At 44.8% G+C, this 15,565-nt stretch overlaps 1 protein-coding gene across 1 annotated transcript; it reads left to right on the top strand.

Annotated features, from left to right (window-relative positions):
• The first annotated feature begins 8,471 nt into the window (after positions 1-8,471).
• On the top strand, positions 8,472-12,855 carry MRPS30 (mitochondrial ribosomal protein S30). The gene is made up of 5 exons (XM_054003972.1): positions 8,472-9,210; positions 9,449-9,594; positions 10,266-10,368; positions 10,848-11,024; positions 12,393-12,855. Exons 1-5 carry the CDS (start codon positions 8,544-8,546, stop codon positions 12,659-12,661), a joined length of 1,362 nt encoding a protein of 453 aa, XP_053859947.1. The 5' UTR covers positions 8,472-8,543; the 3' UTR covers positions 12,662-12,855.
• Positions 12,856-15,565: the final 2,710 nt, after the last annotated feature.

The following is a 15,565-nucleotide window of genomic DNA, read 5'->3' as shown; positions in this document are numbered from 1 at the left end:
CTAACACAAATAAGAACCCCTAATCTAAACCCAATCCCAGGATGCAACACTTTAGTCCACCTCAAAGGTCCTAGTTCCCCAAGATGCCCGGGACACTCCCTGTGCTCACCCTGAGGAACTGCCCACCAAGTTGCTCGGCCTGGTGGAACCCCCCCCCGCACCCCCCTTATGTGGATCAGATCAAGGGACCAGCGATGTCCACCCTTGCCCCAGCCAGCCACCCCAAAGCCTAACATTGCAACTGGGAGACCCGGTCCCGAAGGTCTTTCTGGGCAGGCCAGAAAGTTGTTCCAACCATACCCTCACCTCCAGTCCCTTCGTTTACTGGCCACAAGCAACCCCTAGAAGCCCCCACCACCCTGGGGGAATGGGAGCCTATGTGGGTAAGGACAGGAGAAAAGGGTACTCCCCCTTCACCCACACCCAGGAGGGCCCCTCGGGGTACCACACTCACTCCAGTTTATTCCAATACCTTCCCTGAGTTCCTGGCCGGCCCCCTCATGGGAGTCTGGAACCGCAGTACTAGGAGGTCCACCACCACTTTGGGGGTCTGAGCTGCCAGCCCCCATCTCACTCGCTCTCCACACATGAACGTACCCTCTTATGGCTTGCCCCACTCGCAACACCTACCTGTGTGTTGCGAGCCCTGCTCCCTCTCAGAGGACCTTCCCGATCTGAGATGCCGTGTCCTCAGTCGTCTCTTGGGTATAGCCAGCAAACCATCTTCGGTCTTGGAGAAATCCAAATCCAGGCAGCAAAAAAAAGCAGCTGGACTAGTCTTCCCAAACCTGTCCTTCTCTGGGACTGCCCCTGGGGCGTGGCTTCTCCCAGACAAGCCCCCAGTTTTTTAAAACAGGCGAATCAGAGTCAAAATGGTTTAAAAGGCTTGGGCCTGTTTATTAAAAACAAAGATAACTGAAGACGAGGCCCCAGGATAAGCCCAGGATCTCAGCAGCAAGTCAGAGTTACAAGTATCTGTGTGCAGCACAGGATGCTTCCTTGGATACAAGCTCCGCAGAAAGACGCAGGTGGCCAGAACCCGGGGGTTTTTAAAGTCTCTGGAAGCTGCTGGATTGGTGTGCTATTGATCCTTCTGCTGATTGGCCCTCTTTCTGGTAACTGATTGGTCCATAAGATGGTGCATTCCTGGCCAATCATTCTGGAACTACGAGGCACTATTGGTTGGCTGGTCCCTCCAATCACAGGCTGAGCTGGTGACATCACTCTTCAATGAACCCCATCCCCTCTCTCTGGATTGACAGCTATGCACACGCAACTGACTAACAATGCATTTAACTTTGTAACTTTTAACAATTCATTACATTAACAATTCATTACATTAATTAGTAATTCCTTACAACTCATTTGAAACAATTAACCATTATTACCCCCGCCTACTTAAACATATTTATTTATAACACTCCTTTCCCTGTCAATCTCCTTGGTACCTCTCTTGTCACCTCTCTTTCTAGACCCTTCGTTGCCAGTCCTCTAAACCCTGCCCCTGCAGCATGCCTGTCATGGTTTGCTACACCCTTTCACCCAGAAGCTTCTATGTCAGTTATGTTATTCCAGTTCTCCCATTTGTAGATTGTGTATGTATTCCTCCCTTTTCCTCCCTCATTGGTTATATCGTAATGTAATCTCTCCTCATGCTCCTACCTGCTAGCTGGCAATTGGTGGTGAGGCAGACTCCTCCCCAGAGGTTGCTCCCCTTTATAAGGTGATGTAGCCCCTCATTCTGTGCTCTTCTGTGTCTGTTCCCTCTTGGTTTATTACTCTGTACCATCTCTATTCTTCTGCCCTTGGGGAAAGAATAAACAGCCGGGATCTTAGAGCCAGAAATCCCCTCTCTTTCTCATTCACTGCTCTGCCACGATGAGAAACCTCTCTGGGTGCCTGCTCAGCCGGCCAGCTAAAGGAGAGGTTTTCTGCCAGTGACCAAACCGCTACCTTCAGCCCCAGCCTTGTGGTTAGAGGCGGGAAGCGGCTACTTGGTTGTGTTGCACCGAGGTCCCAGGAGTAGGAGCTAGCGGCAGCAGCATCCCTCCTGGCACCCGTGATTGGCACCGGTGGTGTCAACTTGGAACCCAATGTGTGGTCTCTGGGCAGTTTCTAGTGGACATTTCATTCCTGGACATCTGCTCCAGTAAGACCTCACAGAAAGACTGCTGCAAAACACGTGGGCATTTTTGTCTGCTTAGTCTTGGCACATCAAGCACCCACAGTGAGCCTGTGCATATTCTAACTGTGCGTCTCCCGGGGAATTGGAAAGCCAACCTGCTCTGCTCATCTGTGTCCAGTGTTCCAGAGCATGAGGAGGAACCTTTGTCAGTGGAGAGGATCCTTGTAGCGTTTATCTTTCTCAAGTCTATTAGTCCTGTGAGTACTCCCGGGGTATGGACCCAAGGTGTGAACCCAATCGGGAGGGACTTGGGGTCCTGCCACCCGTAGTAGGTTAGGGTGTAACTCCAGTTGAGGAGGGGAGGCGTGGGGCCCCGCATAGAAATACTCCAACCGCCAGTAGGTTTGGGAACCTTATTGTTAGTTTGGCATTTTCCTCCACAAGTGGGTTGGGAACTAAGTTGTTAGCCCCTTGGTCACAGTTATGGGCACGAGGCTTTCAATTCAGGAAACAGAGTATCCAAGTTGTTAGTTCCCTGGTGGGAGGGGGAATGAAATGTAGAAAAAATTTAGTTAAGAGGTTAATGAGGTGGATTTTCTTCAACTTTCCAAATACCACCATGGAAAACGTAAAATCTGTACAGTTCTGAGTTGTGGTGGGCACTAAGCTCACCGAAGGTATGTTTAAAGGTGAAAAGGCAGGTGACAAGTTTTGCCTTCTGTTCGTTAAGGTGAGATTATTAATGGCAGCTTCAGAACAGCAAAGTTGAGGAAAATCCTCCACAACCTTCCCCAGTTTCCCTGAAACACTCAGATCCTGATCCCTCTGTTCCCGATTCCCTGTATCCCACACTGGGTGAGTCGGGAGAAGCAGACTGTATTAAGATGGCGCTGGGCAGCCCTGGCTTGGCTAGATGTCTTCCTGGCTCCCCACAATTCCCTCCATACCCTGTTTGTCCTGGTGGGACTGATCACTCCACCAGGACTCCTTTCCTAAACCCTAATCCCTTTACCCCAGATTCCATAGTAAAACCTTTAGGTGAGTTTCAAGATGTTGTTCTTTCCCTGATCAAGGTCCACAAGATGGTGGACGTGGCGTGGCGTGGCCACATGGCATAGTGTGGCCCCCATCTTGTGGGCTTCCCCTACCTTCTTCTTCCCAAAATCCTTTTCTTTTTGTGCCCTTTCCCCAGTCCAGCCCTTTCCCAGGTCCTGGCTCCCCCTCTTCCTTTTCCCCACCCAATTCGGCTTCACCCCCTGGCTTCTTCTTCCGCTCCTCCCTGTGATTATTGTCATCATGTTCCCACCCCTTCAGGTGTTCCCTCCACTTCCGGCTCTGCCCTCCAGCCTTTGGGACAGCTCCTCCCACCTCCGGTTTCCCATGCTCCTCCTTCCGGTTCCCACAGTACTGTGGGAACAGGAAAGGATGGGGTGGAAAAACAGAAGTTGGACAAGGAAAGCCCAGTTGCATTTGCTGCTCCCGTTTCCTATGACGGTAGGGGGAGGCGTCCCAAGTGGACGCCCTTCCCTTACCGAAATATTAAGGAATTTTATAAGACCCAGAAAGAGGTTGGCAGGTCCAGTGAATATTTTAAAGGTTTTCTGAGGACCACCCTTTTGGCCAATGTCCTAGTCCCTCGGGGCCTCAAAGAGATATTTTCCAGTCTGTGTGTCCATCAGAATACAGACTGCGCTTGAAAGCCTCGTGGGGATGGCTTGCCGACATCCTTCGAATTCTGTGGGATAACGAGGAGACAGCAAATGATGAGGATGGTAATCCCCTCACCTTGGAGTAACTAATTGGTGAGGGTGACTGGGAACTGTCCCAACAACAGGCCTAAAAGATCCCTAAGGCTGCTTTAGATACTACCAAGGCTGAGGCAGAAAGAGCATTCCATCTTTTACCAACCAAAGACCCTCTCCTGAGTCTTGTTGCCCTAAAACAAAAGGTAGACGAGTCTTTCCTGGATTTCGTGGATCATGCTCATGAAGTGATCGAAAAGAAAGTTCCAAGACCCGAAACCAGGGAAAACCTGTTATTGGAAATCATATCTGAGAACGCCAGTGAAGACTGTTGGCAAATTATCCTAAGCCTTCCATCTTCACTGCCGCCTTCGTTGGAGACCGCAGTGGAGGAATGTGCAAGAAAGGCAAGGGTCAGGACACCAACCATGCTCAAGAAGGTCAAGTTCTTCGACAAGACTGCAGTGGCGATGGAAGAAAGAACACCAGGGACACCCCCAAGGACACCCAAACCCTACATCTGTTGGCATTGTGAGCAAAGAGGGCATGGGATCACACAGTGTCCCTATTTGGGACAGGCTCCCTCAGTTCCACTCAGGAAAGGGGGAGCCGGACGGAAGGGAGGAGAAAAGTCAAAAAACTGAGGCGTGAGCATGACCCTGCCTAGCATAATGATAAAAATAGGGCAGAGCACAGGGTGGTGGTGAACAATGGTAAACATCAGACTAACAGCCCCTCTGGGTTCTTCTATTCACAGGATGCTACAGAGCCTTTCAGGCTCAGACTTTCCCAGACTTTGACATTAACTAACACGGAGTGGCAAGAGGTCTGTGTCGATCCCGAGCTCGCTCATTGACAAGGTCCAGTTGCTTTGCTGGCAGGGGTGTAGGTACCTTGTTGTCAGGGACACCAAGCACATACCCCAGAGATCGAGATTGCCCCTGGGGTTTTACCACCTACCCCAGAGCATGTAATTCTCCTGGTATGTTGTATCCATCCCCCCCTCTTCCAAGTGAGGGACCAGGTTGTTGCCCAGGCCATTCCAAAGCCTCAGTCATTGTGGGACGACCAGGACCTCTCAATTTATGACACCAGTTTAGTAAGAAAGGAGAAGCCCCTAATATGGTGTGGTCTTAAAAGTGAAGAGCACAAAATACAGGGAATGATGGACACTGGGGCAGACGTGATGGTCATTCCACCACACAAATGGCCATCACAGTGGGAGATGCAAGACATGAACTGCAAAGTTCAGGGTGTTGGGGGCACCCAGTTTGCGAGACAATCTAAGAGCATTGTCCAAATTACAGGGCCCAACGGGCAATTGGCAAATGTACGCCCGTTCATTCTTAACAGCAGGTTTACCTTGTGGGGGAGCGACTGCATGTCCCAGTGGGGGGCCAAATTGGAGCTACCAGCCCCTCAGGGTTTTCAGTAGTGGTCACTGACATAGAGTGCCTGACCCAGAAACTAAATTAGCTCACAGATATACCAGTCTGGGTCGATCTGTGGCCACTGGTAAGCAAAAATTGAGTGCACTCACTCAGCTTCTGGAGGAGCAGTTGGCAAAGGGTAACATCATAAGAGTCCAACAGCCCTTGGAACTCTCTGGTCTACCACGACAAGAAACCTCTCTGGGTGCCTGCTCAGCCCAGGCCAGCTAAAGGAGGGGTTTCCTGCCAGTGGCCAAACCGCTAACTTCAGCCCCAGCCTGTGGCTAGAGGTGGGGAGCAGCCACTGGGTAGCATTGTGGCATTGTGCCAAAGTCCAGGAGTGAGAGCTAGCCAGCATCAGCGTCCCTCCTGGCACCCATGATCGGCACCGGCAGTGCCAGGGCACTCTCCAAAAACTTTGGTTTATTGCCACTCTCCCACCTGATCCCATCCCAGGGTTGCACGCAATGCAACATTCCATCTCTTCCTATGGACTAGTTTCAGTAAGATGAACTACACTACCTCCTGTACCTCAACCTGACACTCCCCAATGACCTTCCTGCTTGAACTGAGTTAAAGGGGTTTTTTCTAGTTTCAATTTTAGAGATTTAAGGCTGTGACATTCACTTTAATATTTGTTCTGAACATTTTAGATGCTCCGGGTTTATAGATATAGGGTAATTTTAATATGGCAGGTTATCTCAGTAAAGAAGGAAAAAAAGATCCTTTTTGTACTGTCAGTTTGCTTCTTTAAACTAGGAGACCCACGACTGCATAATACACTTCTATCAAAAGCTTACAACACAGCTGGTAGCAAAGCATGTGAGTATCTTTGACTAGACTGTCTATTGAGACATTTTATCCAAGCCCTTGCTGCTCCTACCTCAAGATTAATGATACTAGAATATATGCCATACAAATAAAATTAAACTGTGACAAAAACATCGATAGTTGAGGGATATTAAGCGCAGGTTAAAGCGTAGCACTGGTTCTTCACATCTCTTATTGAATGTTACAGTTGCCGATTCCCTTGAATGAAGTAGACAAGATGAAAATAGTTCTTTGAATGTTCACTTACTTCATCACTTATATAAGTTTCTGTATTGAACTTCTTTTAAATATTTTTAAAATATCCCATGCAAAAGTTGCTCACAGTACCATATGGCTACAAGGCAGGAAATTCTGATTTGACAACATGATGAAAAAGGATTTTAAGAGTAGTAAAATGGAAATCTGCCTGTGTGAGAAAAGCTTGTTCAGTCTCTGTCAATAAGGACTAAGAGGTGATACAACTGGTCTCCATCAATATTTTAGAAGGCCAACACTGAAGAGAATAAAAAGATAATTAATCTAAAGGACAATGGCATAATGACAAGCAGGTATAAATTGACCACGAATACATTTAAGTATGAAATGAGAAGAATGTTTCTAATCAGCAAAGGAAACTTGTTTTGAAAGAGGAGATACAGCAACAAAATGCCTAAGAACAGTACATGGTGATTTTTCTTAACAACTGGTGTAACTTGGCTGTCTGTGATCACAAGGGAAGAGATTCAGTATCTTTTCCATAAACACATCTGGCCAGTGTCCTTTATCAATCAAGAGGAAAACAGCTTTTTGGAGGCACTTGGAGACTGCTGTGTGTGAGCTGAGGAAAAGGAAGAGTGGTTGCTTCCCAAATGGTCAGTCATCTGATCTATGGCCTTTTCCCTTCACCCATCTGGTGAAAAAAGTGTATGGATTCAAAATTAAAAGAACCAAATTTTAAATACTTGATGCTAAACTTAGTTGTTTAAACTTAAACTTAACATTTAAATCTTTTATAACATACCTTATGAATTGTAAGCTAAAGAACAATTTAGCTATGGATTAACAGTAGTTTAAATTCTATTTAACTTTCACCTAATTTCTGAAGAGAATGGTTTTATATTCTATATTCTTTGAAAATCTGAACCCAAACTCTGGGTTTACATCTCTACCATTTAATCCAAAAATTCCTTTATATTCCAAAGATTCCACCACTTCAGCAGTGATCGTTAGTTCAGCAGAAAGCTAAGCAGTTGAGGAAAGAAAGTTGATTATCCTGGATGTATGTAATGTGTCTCCTGTCCAAATCCCATGCATATTTTCCACTCCCACTCTTAGTCATACTTCATGGAAATACAGGAAAAAACCAATCTCCCACGCCTACTGCAAATAATCAACCTTAAAAAAGTAATGACAGAAGAAAACTTTTAAGAATAAATATTGAACTTCATCTGTCCACTGAAGAGAAATACGCACAACTTTTCCAATCATCTCTAAGATAAACATGCAGTTACTGTGGCATTCTTGCTGTGTCGGTATGCCACTTTTAGCTCATTTCATTTCACAAACAAAGGCCGTAACAGATCATATTTTAGCAGAGTTTAATTCCTTTATTAAAGCCAGACGTTGCAGGATGTAATGTCTCTGACAGGGAGTCATTTCAGTTTACACTGAGCACTGCGGGTAGCCGCACAGCCGGCCCTTCCCTGCAGCACGGCAGCGGGAGGCTGAGGCGCCCAGGCTGGACCCGGCTCCTCGGGACCCCGGCCTGCGGAAAGCCGGCTCCAAGCTGGCTCCCCTTCCCCAATGGAAGCAGGTATGCTCCGTCGAGCCTTTTCAGCCAGGAAAAGGACGAGAGGACATAGCTGAGCGTTCAGCTTGGACATTCCGAGGAATTTCTTCACGGAAAGGGTGATAAGATACTGGAACGGGCTGCCCCGGGAGGTGGCGGACTCCCCGGCCGTAGGGGTGTTTAAGAAAAAACGACGTGGCACTCAGTGTCACGATCTATTGAGATGGTGGTGTTCAGTCACAGGCCGGACTCGATAATCTCAGGGGTCTCTTCAGCCCAGTCCGTTCCGTAGCTCCCAGCGCCACACCAGGTTCCTCACGGGGAGACTCCGCCCGCAGCGGAGCGCAGGCTCTGCCGCCAGCTCAGGCACTTCCGGCCGATTCTCGCTAAGCATCTTGGGAGCTGTAGTTCCCGCTCGGGAGAGTCCATACTGCGGCTATTACACATGCGCAGAAGCTCCTCCGCGCCACGCCGCGGGGCTCCCAGCCACGTGAATCTCAAGGCCCCGCCGCTTCCTGCCCGGCAGCCCCCGCTTCAGGCGAACCTTCCCGCCCACCGGAAGCCTGACTAATCACGTGGTCCCCAGAGGCCAATCAGCTGCCGCGGTTTGCGGACAGGGCCCCGCCGCCGTTCCGCAGTTTCGCGAGATGGCGGCACTGGGGGCTCGGTGGTTGCTGCGGCCCGGCCGGCGCTGGTTCTCGGAGACGGTGCCCGGCGCCCCCTCGCCGCCCGCCAGCCCCCTCTACCCGCCCGTGGTGGCGTCCATCACGGCCAAGAGCAAAGCGGCCAAGACGCGACGCCTGCAGCGCTTCAACCAGCGGGTGCACGCCGCGGCCACGGTGGAGGAGAAGCTGCGGCTGTACGGGAAGCTGCAGCGGCCCAAGTACATGGTGTACCCGCAGACCTTCGCCCTCAACGCCGACCGCTGGTACCGCAGTTTCACCAAAACCGTCTTAGTGTCGGGAATGCCCCCGAGAGCCGCGGCCGCGAAACCACCGGTAGTGGTGTCGGGAGCGACCCCTGAGACCGGCAGAGCCCCGAAGCCGAGCGCAAAGGCGCCGGCCGCTGCGGAGGCGCCGGGGGCCGCGGAAGCCCCGGAGCCCTCGGCGGGAGCGGCGCCGTATCCGGATATAGGCGAGCTGCGCTCTCTCGCCTGCGACGCCCTTCTCCAGGAGAGCTTTTACCAGAAAAAGAAGCGGCCGTTTCTCTACTGTGACCAGGATCAGACGTCCGGCCCCTTCCTCACGCAGCTCGTTTCCACCCTCGCCTCTTCACTGTCCGGTCGTAACCCATTGCTGGCCGCTTCCTCCCTCGGTACGGAGCGGGGCTGGCAGGGAAGGGGACGTGGGAGCCTTTGGGCGATAGGGTCAGTCTGTGAGCTGGCACGACAGTCGCTGTGTATCTCACTTGTTCACACCATCACTAGGAATTTGTTTCCATCCTTCTGCGTGGATTTTGGGTGTTGTATCTTACTGCAGCTGCAGAAGAATTTGGGAGGGCTTTAAATCAAGAGGCGAATCAGTGGGTTTTTGTGTTTTTTGTTTTGTTTCAGATCTAAACCCTAAAGTTAACTATTACTGGCATCACGGTAAGGAAGTTGTTGTTCACGGACATCGAAAGGGTAGAGTTGATCCTGTGCGATTCCAAATAGATGATAACCCGCATCTCCAGATCCGTGTACCAAAGCAGCTTCCCGAGGTGGGGATGTTTTCAACAGCAAGTTAATATCGTGCATTTTCACTTTGACTTATGACAACCATTGAAACCATGCAGAGGTGGTTTGTGGAGGACCTACTTAATCAGTATGTAGTACATTTGGGTATTTTCAAGTTTTAATACCCTTACAGTATTGTAGTAATGGCTTCGTAGGTATTGAGCCAATCTTCTGAACTTTTTATCCTCTTTGTACTTTAAATTGCACGTTGTTATATTTAGCTAAGTTGAATTTTTAACATTCTCTGCTTGGAAACAGAGGCAAGAATGAATAATGTGCTGTGGAACATTCTCACTGGAGGAGAATAATAGGAGTGGAGGTAAAAAAAAAAAAAAAGTAAATGCACATATAAAATGAGTGTGAGCATTCCTGCCTCTTGTTACTGCTTGGCAGTTATTTTCTTGAACGTCAAGTTTGGTGGAAGTATGTTCTGTTTCAGCATTGTAATGTTTTTCTTGCTGGTTTATATAATGGTAATTGTGTAGCTACTGAGGGTCTCTGTTGTCCAGTTTCCACCCCAAACAGAAAACCATTGTGTGTTCTGTAAACTTTTATGTTTGCAGAACTTTTTACAGAACTTGTAGGGTATTACAGTAGATCTGATGTCAGAAGTGTGTCTTACATCAAGACTTTTCTTTCTTCTGTTGTCTTCAAGGTTGTACCCCTGGAGTCAAATCTCGGAGATGTTCCTGTTATTGATCACAAGCCATCCAAACTGCCATTGTTCAAAAAACAGTATGAAAATAAGGTATTTATAGGTAAGAGTTTTTAATTGTGAAATATTAACTTCTTTTTTGTAAAAAACCCCAACAAACCAATCAAACAAAAACCAACCCCAAACTAATGCCACCTCAATCTTTCTCCTCCCATTACCAGAAAAAGTTGTGTGTTTTTAAGTATACTGTATATATATTAATGTAATGTATAGATCTCTGGTGAGATTTCATGTGAGTTAGGCAAAGGGGAGTAGCATTCTCCTGTGCATATGGTACTGTGTGTCCAAAATTGCTTGAAAAAGTTTAGTTGAATAGAAAATTGACACAGAACTTTGAATTTTGATACATCTCCAGGGAAATTCTTATTTTAGGATGTGAACTCTTGACTTTTGGAAGTAGGCAGCTCTTCACAGATCTATAGTAGGGGTTCTAGTTTTAGAGTCTGATAGTGAAGTATGTGTTTGTATGTGTAATAAAGAGTGTTCTCTCTCTGACTGGTAATTGTGTTTTGGGGAACTCAGGATCAAAGGTTGCAGATCCATGCTGTTATGGACATACCCAGTTCCATCTCCTTCCTGACAAACTGAGGCGGGAGAGGTTTATAAAAGCGCGTCTTGAGGATCAGATCGAAGTTGTTTATAGATCAAATGGAATTGCAAGTCTCTTTGCCTGGACAGCAGCACAAGCAATGTATCAAGGTGAGATAGTTAGCTGAACAAGTTTTTCCTGGTTATGAATGCCTACTGTAAAGATTTTTAACTTTTCTCCCCACCGCCTTTTTCTTGAGTTTCTTTTTCCTGAAGACTGTCTTTTAAATAAGTCTTTACAGATGTACTTGAACTAATAAAAGAGTTAGTTAAGATTTGGAGTATTTTTATACAGGGGAATTAAATACAGAGAAAAATATTTTTCTGTATATAACAGTAAGCCTGTGCAAAAATCTCAGTTTCACTTTCTTTCACTTGCTCTTTCTTCCTTAAGAGGGAAATGTGGTAGACATCAAGCAGTTTTGATTTTTTTTTTCCTTCTGGAATAGTTATGTTGCTTAGCACTTATTTCAATAATTTCAATTCCATGAAAATACTAGGAATGAAAGAAAAATGTCAGCAGCCTTACCTTGGGATTTTATGCTTACATTTTTCTAAAAAAAGTCCCAGAAGACCTGGATGGTTAGACCAGATCAGTCTTTCACATATTCTCGTAAATACAATTATTGTCTAGTGTTAGTGTAAGGCACCTGATGGCTTGTAGTTTCACTTAAGAAACAGCACATGTAAAAAAATTCTCTGGCTATAGTGTATACTGCTGGCTCTGCATGAATTTTTTTCATGGGGTATTAAAAAGCTTCCTTTATGGATGTAAAATACTGAAGTTGAATAAGTCCTGTCTTCAGAGTTGGTCAGCTGTGAACACATAATGAGTTGTAATGGCAGCATTATTCAAATCTATGACTTTTCTTCTGTAACGCTTTCTAGCATTGTGGTACATAATAGTAACATTCTTAAAAAATATCTGTGTATATACCAGTGCACATGCATAAATATGTAAATATTTTTAACATATTTAACAAGTGCTCAGTGGGGTTTGTTTAAAATACACTTACTGACATAGGGTTCTTGGTGTCTGGCTGGTTACTATAGTCAGTTGTGTTTGTGCATATATGTGCATGCTTTTGTCATGAAACAAATGCTCACTGCATCTGAGAGCCGTGAAATAGTAAAAAGACATTTTCCCTCAGCTCCTTTGCAGGACTTTGGATGCATAAGTAACTTAACTGCTTTGGAAAAGTCACTTGGCTGATCAGTGAGTGATTTTAATCAACTGTTAATAGGGAGCTGTGTACAAAATACAAGTATGCCTCTGTGTCCCTGATCTTAGACATAACCTTTGTTGGTGATTGTGTTTTGGTTAGTCTGTATGAAAAATGCTTGTGTTGCTAAACCAGACAGGACTTTTTCCCCACTATGTAGCTGCTGCAATTCCCAGAGTTTTTCTGTTTTGGGACTAGGGTTTAGGTCTGTGTGCTGATAGAAATCTAAGTTCTGTTGTATTTGTTTATTTTGTAGGATTCTGGAATGAAGCAGATGTAACCCGTCCTTTTGTATCGCAGGCAGTAGTTACTGATGGAAAATATTTTGCTTTCTTTTGTTACCAGCTAAATACTTTAGCACTAACTTCAGAAACTATTAAAAACAACCCTCGAAAGAATATTTGTTGGGGTACAGACAGTAAGCCTCTCTATGATGTTGTGGAAGACAGTAATGTGAAAGGCTTTAATGATGAAGTTCTGCTTCAGTTGGTTCATTTTCTACTAAACAGACCAAAAGAGTTGTAAACCATTAAAGCAAACGTAATGTGCCTCAACTTCATTGTTACTCCATGAAGTATGAGCTATACTATGCCTTGATTTTAGTCAGGTATTTGTCTAGCAAACACTATATACATATTTTATGTTATTTGGGCCTTCTTTCTTTTTTCTTTTTAAATGTATATTGTACACTGGCAAATAAATGGCTGGAATACTGTAAAGTCTTCTGTGTATTTACTCTTTAAAGCCTTCTCTGCTAATTCAGTGTCATGTGAGCATGTTTTTTAGCAGATCCACAAGTCCATGTTAAACTGACATAACAAACTATTAATTCTTATGGCCATCTGAGTATCACTAGGAAATATCTGTCTTGATACTCAGCACTGGTAATAAATTTCTAATTTGGTGCCTGAGTTAGATGCTTATTCATTCTAAAGAGAAAGTGAGCTCAGAATAAAAAGTATTTCTTAATGAATGGTTGGCACTTTAGTTACACAGTAAGAGAAATCTTTAGATGTGGTAGTGCAGACATGATGAAACTTGCTTCCAAAGATTATGTTGTGAACATGCATACACAGTTTTAAGCTGTCACCTCCAGAACCATTTGAGAGAACTCTCAAATGCATTTGGAGTCTACAGTTTTCTCTTTAGTGTGGGTCCTTGATTTCAGCTGTTGGTATCTTGAGTTTTCATTGCTGATACTTGTATGTCTTAGGAGTGTTTTTAATAGAGCACAGCTGAGCCCCAGCCACAGCAAGGATGTCTGAATCATAAAATACAACACTGTACAGGCATAGTTTGGGTTAGAAGGGTAATTTATTTAAGCCTGCAATGAGCTGGGACATCTTCAGCTAGATTTGTTGCTCAGACCCCTGTTTATCCTGACTGTGAATGTTTCCAGGGATGGGGCATCCATCTACCACCCCGCTGAGCAGCCTTTTTTACCATGCTCATTGTAAAAAACTATTGAGTGTATTTAGCTTGGATCAACCATCTTTTAGTTTAAAACATTACTTACCTTGTCCTATTGAAACAGGCACTGCCAAGATATAATGACTGGTTAGGAGTATTTAGCAATGAACAAAGTGTAACTGGTTCAGAGATAACTAAATGTGCCAAGAATTTTATATCATTTCATCCACTCTACTTGACTTTTCTTGAATTTTCCTGTGGTCTTTTGAAGCGGCAAGTAGTTTGTTGTTAAACAGAGTCCTGAATAATTGAAATACTGGCCTGCACATTCTTGAGTATAAGCAACAGGCCACTTTCTGTTGTAAAGTGGCTCACAAAATATTTTGTTAATGGAAGACCAAGTAGTTGCAGATGTTTTTGTGACCGGTACTTTACTTGTTGGGAAACGTTGCTACTTTCTCCACCATCCAGAGATAAGGTAAGTAAGATGTGTACAAGCACTGTTATTTTCTAAGAGAAGTCCTTAAGTGCTCTCTTTGTCTCAACAATGCATGATTGTTTCCAGTTCTAATATTTTCTGACCCTTGGGTTAAATAAACGTTCTTTATAGTAACCGAAAATAAACTGGTGGGTAAGAATGTTGATTATACAGAATGACCTGTGACCTAGCTTAAGAGGGAGTGGTTGATACTTGTCTGGTGTGATTAAGGGATGATAAAAAATGAATGGAAGGATATGAAAAAAAGCAGTTGGATGTTTAGACCATACAGCAATTTTTACAGTTGTAATTTTATATAATATATTACAGTGTGCAATATGTGTAACATATTGGAGGTGTAATAATGTTACTCTTTTCAGCTTGAGATTCACTTGAGTTCCATACAACTAGTGGTTGTGAAAACTGACAGGTACAGTCAAAGAAACTCCTGCTCCCAGGGATAAAACCCACTAATTTCTCTGTGATTCAGCCTTTTGTTTCTCTTGAGGCTTCAGCTATAGTAGAACAAGTTCAAAGAATTTTCCCTTGTGCAGCTTTCCTAGTGAAATATCACTGTAGATGTGTCAGCCAATAGTAAAAACGAGTGCTGGGACTGAGGGAGAAAGGCTTAACAGGAGCTGCCGCTCTAGTGAATGTGAAGTACCGATTTAGCTTTTTTCAGCTTTCTGCAGCAGGGGATACTCTGGAAAAACAATGGGTGGCACTGTTTCACCTTCTACTGGGAAAAAACTGACAGGCATTGTTCTACTTTTTTTGTCACTGACTGACTAAGTTGAGACATTGTAATGTATGCAGCTTTGTACAGTAATATTTCATCTTCAAGGCCAGGTTGGATGGGGCTTAGAGAGAACTGTTCTAGTGGACTGTTTCCCTGGTCGTGGCAGGCGGATAGGAACTAGATGTATTTTAAGGTCCCTTCAAACCCAAACTATTTGATGATTCTGTGATCTTGTACTCATCTGTACAGGGTGCTTAATGCTGCCTTACAATGATAAAGTAAGAAAAAGAAAAGAGAAATGCTGTGGTTTTGTTTGGACTTTTTTTTTTTAAATATTGTGTATCTATTGAAAGCTATAAAAACAGAAAACTTAGAAGCTGCACTGTTCTTGTTCTTCAGCTTTGCTACCAGAAACCCCCCATGATTATACTCCTCTAAGTTTCATGGGAACATCGTTCTTTAGCACTTTATTTAGAGTTTGCTGATTAAAAGAAACAAAAAAAAGGTAATTCAAAATCACAGGTTGGAAATCTCTAAGTTTGGACCCTTTTTCCTGTATTAATTTCTGTTCAGGCCAAGTGAAGTGTAACACAAGGGAACATAAGGTGGAATCTAAAAATAAGATTGGGTTTTGCATAATGAGGCAATTTTCTGTAGTACTGAACTATTTTGCTTAAAAGTTTTATCACCTTCAGGTGGCTGACAGATCTATAAAATTCTGCCTGCATTGTTTCATATTATGAGAATGCAAGCAGTGACTTGGCATGGAAAATTCAAGCAGAGAGGAAGAGATGGGGACCCC

This window comes from Vidua macroura, chromosome Z (genome assembly GCF_024509145.1).
Source record: "Vidua macroura isolate BioBank_ID:100142 chromosome Z, ASM2450914v1, whole genome shotgun sequence".
NCBI lineage: Eukaryota > Metazoa > Chordata > Aves > Passeriformes > Viduidae > Vidua > Vidua macroura.
The sequence above is the reverse complement of the archived record's forward strand: the minus strand, read 5'-3'. Positions and strand labels throughout refer to the sequence as shown.